This window comes from Rhamphochromis sp. 'chilingali' (genome assembly GCF_963969265.1).
Source record: "Rhamphochromis sp. 'chilingali' genome assembly, chromosome: 21".
Taxonomy (NCBI): Eukaryota; Metazoa; Chordata; class Actinopteri; order Cichliformes; family Cichlidae; genus Rhamphochromis; species Rhamphochromis sp. 'chilingali'.
Genome location: NC_137949.1, coordinates 5707383 through 5719593, shown reverse-complemented (window position 1 = coordinate 5719593; position 12211 = coordinate 5707383). Strand labels below are relative to the sequence as shown.

The 12211-nt window shown below is 39.2% G+C and overlaps 1 protein-coding gene across 1 annotated transcript; it reads left to right on the top strand.

Moving 5' to 3' along the window:
- The first annotated feature begins 2673 nt into the window (after positions 1-2673).
- Positions 2674-8299, top strand: nubpl (nucleotide binding protein-like). The gene is made up of 11 exons (XM_080870331.1): positions 2674-2855; positions 4756-4900; positions 5319-5353; positions 5506-5596; positions 5696-5735; positions 5846-5936; positions 6012-6105; positions 6259-6344; positions 6440-6560; positions 7537-7619; positions 7938-8299. The coding sequence occupies exons 1-11, from the start codon at positions 2727-2729 to the stop codon at positions 7998-8000; spliced, it is 978 nt and encodes a 325-aa protein (XP_080726457.1). The 5' UTR covers positions 2674-2726; the 3' UTR covers positions 8001-8299.
- The last annotated feature ends 3912 nt before the right edge of the window (positions 8300-12211 follow it).

Below are 12211 nucleotides of genomic sequence, written 5' to 3'. Positions count from 1 at the left end.
GAGGAGAGGAGGGCTGTAGAGGCTGTGCAAAGGTTGGAGGTCGTTAAGTAGCGACATCATATTTTTTAGTTTGGCTGAAGAAGGGAGGCGTTGACTGGCATTCAGTGGGCACAACAGGGGAGGCCAGCAATTTGGATGGAGAGGAATTCTCCAGAGAAGCAGGGCTAATCAGAGTAGGAATGTTAGGAAAGGAGAATGTATCCGGCTGTGGAGCGGCAGGGAGGTGGTTAAGGAGTGACCACATGTCTTCCTGAATGTCAGCGAAACCAATAGGCTCTTTTTGGTGTTGAAAGAATGTGGCAGAAGAGGTAAATGATGTGGATAGAGACGTATATACAGGAGAAGCAGGGTTGGTCTGATTTAGGTGATGACCAGTGAGTGGAGAGGAGGGCTGCTGAGACTGCTCAGAAGTGAGGAGGGGGTCAAGCTGTTCCACCACTGACAGCAGTGCTTCATCAGTGTCACTGACAAAAGTGGCCTGGAGCTGGACGGGTGCAGCAGAGGAGGCCAGTGATGCAGATGGGGAGAAATCCACACGAGAAGCTGGGAGGACCGGATTTACTTGACACACAGGTGCATCAACTGTTGTCTGTGTGTTCTGCAGCTGCACACACGCTGACTGCTGATCAGGAAGGTTGGTAACAGCTGGCTGTCTCTGTGGCTGTTCAAGAGGCTCCTTCGCAACTGAATAGGAAGAAGATGGTTGTGTCTGAGCTGGCGTCACACAAAGCCTCTTGGCCTGTTGATCTTCCTGTTTAGGTTCAGATGCTGCACAAACAAACACAAACAAAAACACAGTAAGTCTTCTTTTGTTAACAGATTTCCGTCTTCTTTTCATCACATTTCACATGAAAAAACGTCGTAATTCCCAGAAATCTCCTCTCACCTGTGCTCGAGGTGCGATTTCGTGTTCTCTTCCTCTTTTTGCCCTAAAAACAAAAATATGAGAATTTTCATCAGTTGATCCAAACTCTGTGCACTGGTTGCTTCATAATTCAGTGCAGTGATGGGCACATGTATGAACTGCATGTTAGCACTTTGTGTTTGTGTGTTTTACGTACAGTTCTCCAGCAGGATGCAGGTACTGGATCATTTGTGGAATCCCGAACACATTACGCTTGAAACACACAAAAAAAAAAAAAAAAAAAAAAAAAAGAAACACACAAAACACACAACAGATGATGAGAAAAGCTGGAATGCTGTGATCTATCCACTCGGTGGAAGAAGTGATCAGTGGGAGGAGAAGATGTGCATAAAACTACATTCATACATAGCTGGACTTTGATCTCCTGCGTTATTCTTTGGAATTATGTTTGCTAAACACCTGTTTTCCTCTTCATTCTGTTCCGGACCCTTTTGTTACCGCTCCACACACACACCCCTAGACCTCCTTCGTGAGGATGTAACAGTAGAGGAGCAGAGTCCATCATTACTGAGGCAGTCTCTCCTGCATGAAGTCCAGGTGCTGGTTTTCAGGTGTGTGTCTGATGCCACAAAGCTGACTCAGAACCGTAACACCCCACATCTATGAAACAGATGTGGGTGTGTTCTCATCTCTCAGAGGAGTCCAAATCGTCATCAAACAGACCTACGGACACACAAAAACATTTGAAAACATAAACAACCAGACAATCAGCAGTGATTTCATTATTATTCACATATTATTCATTATTTCCACATCATTTACTGTATATATCACAGCATTTGGGGCCTTTATAAGCACACTAAACATTACTAAACTGAATCAATTTCAGATTTTGTTTTTCATGATGTATATTTTATTAATAATTAAGTTTCATTAGCTGTATCTTTACCATACATTTGCTGCACAGGTGTATATACAGGTGCAATGAATGCTTAAATTGTACTGATTAGCACAATGCTAAGTTTCAGTATATTGGTGATTAGAAATGTCTTGTTAGTGGGAAAGTTTTTTATTCTTAAATGCAGACATCTCAAAGCTAAACCATGTATAAACAGATGGTGACAGAAGTCGCTGAAACTTGTAAATGAAACAAAGCCCATAAACTTTTAACACTTTTCAGTAAGTTCAATTCATGTTAAAAGGACGCCTCCTCCCTATATAAGATGTGGATCATGATTTCCCTTTCTGTTCACACTATGCATAGGTTCTTGGATTCTACATTGCCCCTGTTTTTCTTTCTTTCTTTCTTTTGTTATTTCTCGTTTTTGTTTTTTTTATCTCTCTTTTTCGTCTGTTGCAATGCTCAACCGTATATATTTAGATGCTTGGATAACTAATGGTGCCTTATATGTTTTTATTGTTATAAAGTTAATGAATGAGAAGAAAACACATGACCCATTTAACCCACTTCCGTGTCAACGTTAACTGAAACTGTTCAGACATGTTCAGGACTGCGCGCTATTTTCGCATACCGTCCTTACCTACTTGCTCCCCCTCCCCGTCTATTTACTTGTAGTGTCGTCCTTAAATTGACTTTTCAGCACCTTTCACCACTCAGGATCAAAATAGGGGGGAAAAAAATGAAGAATAAAATATAATTTTTAAAACCTGTGTTGTTGATACACGAGTTTCTTTCTTTTTAACGTACAGTTTTAAATGTTTCATATTAAATTTTAGAAAGCGCTTAGTTCTCACGGACTAACGATGGATAAACAAATCTCCCACCCGCCACGAGCATGCGCATTTTGCGCAACTATGACGCAAACATGCCTCGACTTGAGGGGCATCTAAACAGCTAAACATGGCCCTGTTCGCATACAGCAGACTGTCACATTTACTGAAAATATCAGTTTATAAATCTTCGGTTTTACGAACGGGGAGCGAAATAAAACATGGAGCTACGTGCTGTGTACAGTTTAAACGCTGCCAGGTAATGTTTTTCTGTGTTTCTCTTCGTACGACTTCAGTTAATGTAGCTCTCTGTTGGTGATAAGCTAAACGGAAACTCAACAACACGACCGGAAATAACATGTTCAGAATAAAAGCGACAATCGTAAAATATACTGAGGGAATTAAACAATCCGGAACACACCTTTATTTTAACACACACAAGAGTTAAAATGGTTTTACTTGATCAGATGTTGCTGTTCTCCTTTATGTAGCGTTCTAAACTTTAGCTGTAACACCCACATTTAGAACACGAAAAGATAATTTTGAAACTTTAAACCGGAAGTGGTTATTGATTTCATAAATACTTGACTGTTAATTATAGAACTATATATATATATATATATATATATATATATATATATATACTGTTACCTTAATACTATTAACAACCAATTACATATCGTGAACATGTTTCTAAGAATAGTAGCAAGCATAGTAATCCCACTCTGTGCACTCTCTATTATATATGGTATAAGGTTTGTTTATCCCAAAAGGTTAAATCTGTTCATCTGGACGAAGCGTTTTCAGTGAGAGAAACGTTATGTCACTTATTCAAGTGATTCAGCTGATTACAGGTTCCCCCAACCTTATGCTAGGGTGACCATACTTTGATTTCCAAAAAAGAGGACACTTGGCTCAGTCATGAAGAACTTGCTTAAAGAAATATATAAAATCGGCCCAGGCATTTTCACTAAAGAAGGAGAAACAGGAGAGGGAGGGGGAGAGAATGAGAGAAGAATCAGAATCAGAATACTTTATTGATCCCTGGGGGAAATTATTTTTTGTTACAGTGCTCCATTATAAACCAACATTAAGACAAAACAGACAATACGCTAACTAAGAATAGTACAATATATACATATATATGTGTTATACACATATACACATATATACACATATATACGTCACATAAGAAGAGGCAGCTGACAGTGTAAAGACGCAGAATAACTCCAGCTTTGTGTCTTTTTCCATTCTAGCTGAAGTACGGGACAAACTGTGTTCCTTTTCACCTTCATACGAAAAGTGTAATATTTTCTCTGAATACGGGACGATTAGTTTTTTTACGGGACGGTTGGCAACTCTACTAACTAACCTTATGAATAAAGTTCAACATCAGTAACATCATAGCACCCACCCAGATGTATAGAAACTCCATCATGCTAGCTAGTATGCAGTGTGAGTTATTATAACTGACTGTAAAAAGTCAGCACAACGAAAATAAACTACACCTAAACTTGGTTTACATCTGACCCAGATAGACTGCAGGTCGAAACTTCTTACCTGAAGTTCAGGGTCTCTCCTCCTCCTGCCTCCCGTTTTTCCCTCATCCACCTGCTGGCCTCTGTCGAAGCTCCGCCACAGCCACCACCAAACAACTGAGTTATTTTTACACATCGGCCAGCATCTGGCCAACCCACCACCTATTTATTGTTTATACCGTTACAAAAAAAACTCCATCGGCCCACCAGGCAGATGCCCAGTATGCCCGATGGCAAGTCCAGCTATGGTCGGTACGAGGGAAATTTCTTTTGCAGTTCGTTTAAAAGATGGACTTTGGGGTCTTTTTATAAGGTTGGGGAAACCTGCAGTCAGCTGAGACTGAAGAAGTCTTTTGGATGAGTGATGAAACGTTTCTCCCACTGAAAAATGCTATGTCCAGATGAATAGAATCAACCTTTTGGGATTTACTTACCTGCGTGCATCAAGAAAAGGTTTGTTTACATTTTATGTTCAGATCAAAGTCCATTTATCATAGACCACAGTGTCATCTGGGACTATCTGTAATTTCAGCGTTAATGTGTCTTTTGGTCTTTTAATCTCTCAAACACAAACTAAACTTTTGCGTTGTTTACATTATTTACTGGTTTGTTGTTTTACAGAGGTCAGTGGACAGTAAGGCATTGCAGGAGAGGCAGAGGCAGCAGATGGCCCGAGGTCTCCCCAAACAGAAGCCCATCCCAGGGGTCAAGCAAGTCATTGTTGTGGCTTCAGGAAAAGGTGGTGTTGGGAAGTCCACTACTGCAGGTGCTCAGTAAAACTCATACTAAACAATGGAAAATTCTCTCACCATCTTTTTTCTTCCAGAGCTATTTTATTTTTAAGAGGGTAAAATTGGTGCTTTTGAATGAATTCCTTTTTAGGTATGGCCTTGTTTGGAGTTTATAGAACAATGCCAAAAAAAAGGGAAGAAAAAAGGTTCTGAAATGGAAAAGTAATTGGTGAAGTAGATTTCATCTGCTATTGCAGTGTTTTCTGCTAAACGTTACTTAACAAGAAACCATTTTGAACGTAAGATCTTATACTTTTTACTTTGGCGCTGATCATAAAAGATCTTTAAATAGAAAAATATTAAAAGAAAATCATGTTTCAGGTGGCCTAATGTTTGAACATTTTCAATGAGAAGTATTTGATTTGATTTGGTCTGTTTTTTCTCTCATGCCAGTGAATTTGGCTCTAGGATTAATGGCCAATGACATGGTAAGGAATCTGCTTTATCATTATATATTATATATTTTATATACTATATATGTATGTAATTTCAGCCAACAAAAAACAACACACATATGACAGTGAGCTGTTAGTCTGTCCTCCTCAGAGCTATACTGTATGACTTTTTCTCTCTCTTCCAGTCAAAGTCTGTGGGTCTGTTGGATGCCGATGTGTTTGGTCCATCGATTCCCAAACTTATGAACCTGAAAGGAAACCCAGAGCTCAGTGACAGTATGGCTAGTTCAATTCAGCTGAAGGTTTCTAAAATTCCAGTAAACATTTTATAACAGAAAAGTGTTTTTTTATTTCTTTTTTTTACATATCTTTCAGATAATCGGATGATCCCCCTGACCAACTATGGGGTTCCTTGGTGAGACTGTCATCAACATTACATCACAACCTTTTTGTTATACCCATAAATAGCCCTAAATCATGTCTATTATGTGACCTATTCTTCTGATTCACTTTCTTCTCTGCCAGCATGTCTATGGGTTTTCTGGTTGATGATGTGGCTCCGATAGTGTGGCGGGGGCTCATGGTGATGTCTGGTATAGAGAAACTGCTCAGACAGGTGAGACCAGTTTAGATTGCACTGTCAGTTTATTGAATTTAAAGGAAGCTGATGAAACATGTTTTGTGATTGTAGGTGGACTGGGGGTCGTTGGACTATTTGGTAGTGGACATGCCTCCTGGGACTGGAGACGTCCAGCTGTCGATCACCCAGAACATCCCCATAGCAGGTGGGTTTGTCACACATCACCTAATACAAATGATGTTTTCTAAACACATAACTTCACTTTTTAAAAGTATCCTCATTGCTGTAGCCCCCAGAAGTAAATAACACATGTTTAGTTCAAAGTTAAGTCGGGTCATGTGATGTTTGTCTTGTACAGGTGCGGTTATTGTGTCCACGCCGCAGGACATCGCTCTGCTGGATGCTCGCAGAGGAGCCGAGATGTTTAAGAAAGTGAACGTGCCGGTAATGTGTTGATGTGTGTGTCAGTGTATGCATAAACTATTGGATTCAGGTTGGGTCGATGAATACAACAGGAAGTGATATTTTCTTTCCTGCAGGTTCTGGGTCTGGTTCAGAACATGAGCGTCTTCCAGTGCCCCAAATGCAATCATGAGACCCACATCTTCGGCTCTGATGGGGCCCGACAGCTTGCAGACACTTTGGGAGTCACATTTTTAGGTTGGACCGTCACTTTCATTTAATTTGTTTTTAGTGATGTCCGAGGGTGCTCGAAGTAGTTTGCTGTCCGTATTAACCCTCGTATGCTCCAAGACATTAGGTGCAGTAAAAGTGGCATGCATAAAGTTGAGGGAACATATATATTTTATAGGAATTTTTTCATTCATGTTGTCATTCCTAAATTCTTTAGTGGGCTTTTGACAAAGTAAGACTCAGGAATCAGATTTTTCTTTTATCTGTTAAAAGCTAAGATTTATTTTTGGGCTTTTTACCTTTGTCAGACTCAAACCCGGGCCACCACATTTCAGTCGGAAGGAATATGGGTATCTCTTCAATCAGTCTGCTAAACTGGCACCCAAAAGCTATAGTTCATATAGATTACCAAGAGGAATGCAGCTTAGAGATTCACATTTACCACAGCAGCCTGACAGCATGAACTCAGCAGCACTCTCTGTATTCCCTGGGGCAAAGCTGTGGATAGTCCTAACACACATCGTACAATTTAACTTAATCATTTTCTTCGCCATCTTATTGATGGTGAACAAACCCCATATTTAAGTCATAGCACACAACTTTCATGGACCTGGCCTGTCACATGAGACAGTTTTATCCGCATCGTGGTAGATGTTTGTGTGACCTTGAAGATCTAACACTTGCTTTTTGCAAATGCCTCTAGTTGCTATGTTTTGACTGTTAGACTACTATAGAGTCCTAACCCAGACCTGTCTGGAAAGTGGCATTAATTTTGCAAAGAAAAAAAGCTTTTTGCCTCAACACCCCCATATCTGGAATGAACCGAGTGACTTGGATGTGTCTCATTGCCGTCACAAGGATGATTTGACATTGGTTTTATGAACTATTTCATTTGAAAACAACAAAGTAAAGCTTTTGATTTTCTGTTTCTGAAAACATTGAAACCATTTTTGATTTCTTTTATATTTAACATGTGATTTCATGTATATGTGACTGTTTCCAGGTGACATCCCTCTTCACATAACCATCAGAGAGACATCAGACAGAGGACAGCCAGTGGTCATCTCTTCTCCCAACAGCCCTGAGGTCTCTGTTTGAATCTATTCTATTCTGTTTTGCTCTTCTTTTTTTCAAAAAAAGAAATATTTATTTATTTATTTTATTCTACCCCACATTTCTCTCTTTCGTTTTCTCATTCTTATTTTATAAATGAACAAAATAGTATGAGTAAAACTTCAAACTTTATCGGTAAACCACTCACTGAAAGCAGATAACACAATACAACAAAAATATAATATTATGTCCTAGTTATTTATTCTTCAGCTTCAGTAGAAATCTGTTCATATACCTGCTCAGCTACACTGCAGCACTGAGGTGTAACTTGATTTTATTTTCACTGTCCAGGCAGCAGCATACAGGACGGTGGCGTCTGCTGTGGTCCAGAGACTACAGAAAGTCAGTAGTTGACAGACGCTTCAAGATGAAGTCAGCTGGGTGACGCATGAAGACGTTGAATGACACGTATACAGAACACAGACTAACGCACAAAGTCATCTGCTGTCCAAAACGCACAAAAGAATGTCGATTCTTATCCATGTTGTAACAGTATTTTTATTGTGTGTCCATGTAGTTCTCTGACAGCGTTTCATAAAACGGTCAGCTACACAACCCTAGTCTTAACCCTTTCTGATCTGCTCGCATGCTGTTGGCCATAAATGGCAGCACATTAGCTGGATGCCAGTAAAGTAAAGACAGTAATATAATAATTCCTTTGTCTTGTTTTCCTTTTCTTTTCCTGCAGAAAAAAAAGTGTTGAATATTATTGTATTAGATAATTGTCTGCATCATGATATACACAATGATTTAACAGTCAATTTGAATTTGTTTTTCTGGTGTGTTTTTGTCATTTTAGTGAGAAATCAAAGTAATAAAAACATCAAGGATTTTTGCCTCTATGAAGTATTGCTCTTATTTGTATACAGAGTAAAAGTGATAGATCCTGTACGAAAATGACCTTTTCATCTGCTTTATGCAGTTCCATGAATAACCAGCAGAGAGGGCTGTGTGCATTTAAATAAATGAATTACACATCAGGATGTGTAACCTGAAACATTTTGGTTTCTGGCTGCTCCTCTGTGATTTTCTTGGCTGTTATTCTGTGTTCATCTTTTCTCCACACAGGTCAGAAGTCTCCCTCGTCACGCTGTCAGGGTTCACTCGATAAAGAGTTTGATGCCCAGGCAGTACTTACATCGAAACTAAAGCCATTTCTTTTGTGTGGCAAATAGGGACAATTTCTCTTGTGTGTCTGCAGAGGTGTTTTCAGGAGGTCGTATGTTTGCTTTTTGGACATTTTGTCTCTTTTTGGAGTTGTCCTTGTTTGCTCCTAGGTTGTTTTGTGTCTTCCCGGTGTTTGTGCCTGTCACTCTGAGATTGTTTTGTGTCCGTGCAGCGTCATTTTGTGTCTCCTGAGGATGTTGTATCTCTCAGGTTGTTGTGTGTCTCTTGGAGGTTGTTTCCTGTCTTGGTTGTGTCCTTTTGTAGTTTTTTTTGAAGGCGTTTTTGCATCTCCGCCGTCAGTGCGTTTCTCTCTGGGGTTGTTTTGAGTCAGTGTGTTTCTTTGTGGTTACTCTTTGTGTCTGAGGTTTTGTGTTTTCTTTTGTGTCTCTGGTGTGCATTTTTGTCTCCTGTTGATGTTGTTTTCTGTTTCCAGTGTGTGTTTGTGCCTCTCTTAGGTTATTTAGTGTCTTTTTTGTTATCCTATTTGTATTTTGTGTGTTGTTTTAATTATTTAATGTCACTTTAAAATTGTTTTGTGTCATTTTGTGTCACTCTGTTATTATTACATACCTCCAATCCTGTTTTGTGTGCATGTGTGTGTTTTTGCGAGTGTGTGTGTGTGGTTTTTAAAAATTATATATTTTGTGTCTCTGGTGTACATTTGTATCTCTCTGAGATTGTTTTGTGCCTTTTTAGTGTTGTTATCCATCCCTGGTGTATATTTGTGTGTCTGATGTTGTTTTGTGTTTTTAATTGTGTGTCCAGTGTACATTTGTGTGTCAGTGGCTGTTTGGTGTCTTTCTATTCTTTAGTGTGTTTTTAGTGCTGTTTTGTGTCTCTAGTGTACGTTTGTGTCTCTGGTGTATATTTGTGTCTCTAGGGCTTTTTGTTGTGCCTCTTTGATGTTGTTTTGTGCCTCTTTATATTTTGTGTGTGTGTTTGTGGTCATCTTTTTCTATACTAGTCATCATCCAGTCTGAGTTAGGCCAATTTAATGACGTGGTTTCTTGTAAAATCTATTCTTCTAGTGAAACTGATGAGTCGTTGTTTATTCGCGGGTTCACCTTTTGCATTGTGTTCACAGTGTCTTGCTATAACAGGCTAAATGTCTGCTGTTATTTAAAGGGATTTGAATCACTGCTGTTATTGCAGTATTTTAGGAAATGTCCAAACTTGTTACTATAGTAAAGGTGATAAAGAGACATGGGGATGAAGAATGGCTTCAGAGACAAGCTAAAGTGCAATAGCTCATTAATGATAGCTGCAATCATTAAATATATTAAAATCTTGTTTATTTTGACCAGGAAAGAGTCACATGACTTTTAGGGGGCATAAAACAAAGAGGAGGGAGTCAGTGACACGACCAGACTGAGTCTTTGGGTTAAAACAGGCGTTTTTCTCACACGCTCTCTGCCAGAAACTGTTGACCACAGCTGTGAAATGTCTGAGTGTGTTGGCGCAGAACTACACCCACACATAAAACACACATTTCTGTCACTTTAGAGGACCTTACATTCACTGCTACTCGTCTCAACTAAGAATTTCGGCACATTTCTGTTCATCCACACAGCGTTACAGCGACATACAGGTTCATACACAGACACATACACACAAGGAATGAACAATGATTTCTTATCTGAGTTGTCTGCTGATTTCTGTCAGTTTTCCAGAGAACTCCCCCTCCCCACTCGGTATGTGTGTGAATCAGCCCGTACACAAAGGCCTCTCTGCTTTTCACAAAAGAATGAAGGCTGCTTTTTGTTTTTGCTTCGTTTTATATGTAAAATAGATGTAACAGACGAATACAAAATGAAACAAAACGTTTACAGTGCTATGATAAAGTATTTTCCTCCTTAATTATAATTTTATTTGCATATTTGTCACACATGCATGTTTCAGGTCATCAGACAAATTTGAATCTCAGTCAAATGTAATCCAGTGACTTTATTTTCTAAGACTCCAGAGAATCCAGTGAGAGCCGTTATCCACAAATGGAGAAAACTTCCCAGGAGTGGTTGGCCTACCAGAATTACTCTATTGATGACTCATCCAGGCCTCACTCAGTCATGGTCAGTGTTCATGGTTCAACAATAAGAAAAGTGACAAAACAAAAATGGCATCCATGGGTGAGTTCTTAGCCAAAACCACTGCTGACCATAAAAGTTCCACAAAGGGTCATCTAACTCTTCCCCCAAACTCCCCAAGAGTTTAAGAAAATATTATGTGGACGAGACAAAAGTGGAACTTTTTGGAAGGTTCAAGTCCCGTTACATCTGGCGTAAAAAAGTAACAGCATTTCATAAAAACAACATCATAGCAACAGTCAAACAAGGTAGTGGTAGTGTGATGGTCTGAGGCTGTTTTACTGCTGCAGGATCTGGATGATTTGTCATAACTGATGAAACCATAAACTGCTCTTTACCAGAAGATCCTGAAGGATTATTTTGCACTGTCAAGCTCAAGCACACTCGTGTTATAAGCCCACCTCTGAATGATTCAGAAAACAAAATTAAGTTTTCGCACTGGCCTATAGTCAAAGTCTGGACCCATCATCGAATACGACTGAACTAAAACAAGGTTTTTAAAAACCTTTAGAGTAATTTTAATTGGTTTCTCTTTGAGGTAATTTTGTATCTGTTTGTGATCATATTGTGTCTCTTTTTTTTTTTTTTAAATCTCTTTGTTGTTATTTTGTGTCTTTTTGGTTGCTCTGCATCTTTTTCAGGCTGTTTTTAGTCTAATGAGGTTTTTTTCCATGGATTGGATTTGTGTCATGTCACTGCTTTGTGTTTTATCGTGTATAGTTAACTTCTCTCTGTGAATAAATGATTAACTTTCCATCAGTGAATTACTAATTACTTTCACTTGGGGATCTGAATTAGGCACCCATGATCCCTGCAGCAACATGGAACATGAAGGGGCTTTTTGGTGCCTGGATTCTTTGATTTGAAAATTCTCTACAAATAACACACTGGATGAATCTAATCAGGATCACAACACTTGATTATAATCCTAATGGAAGAAAAAAGAAGTCTAAGATGAACTACTGTTACTAAAAAACTAGCTAGTCAAAAATAGGAGAGTGTTCAACTCCACGAGATAACACCTTCCTTTGGGATTCTTCTCCATAGCTGACATGGCTGCATGACATTTCTGCACATTCACGCTGCTAAATGTCAGAGATGTGGTACTAGATTAAGCTCAGGTGATTGAGGAGTCAGCTGAATTCTGTCATGTTCATCGGACTATTTAGATATGAATTTTGACACATTGTATTATCCTAAACTGACCACGTGGCAGCTATGGCAGCAATATTCAGACAGGCTTTGCCATTTAAACAATGATCGATCGGTACTAAGGAGCACAAAGTGTGCCAAAGAGCATTCGCTGCACCATTA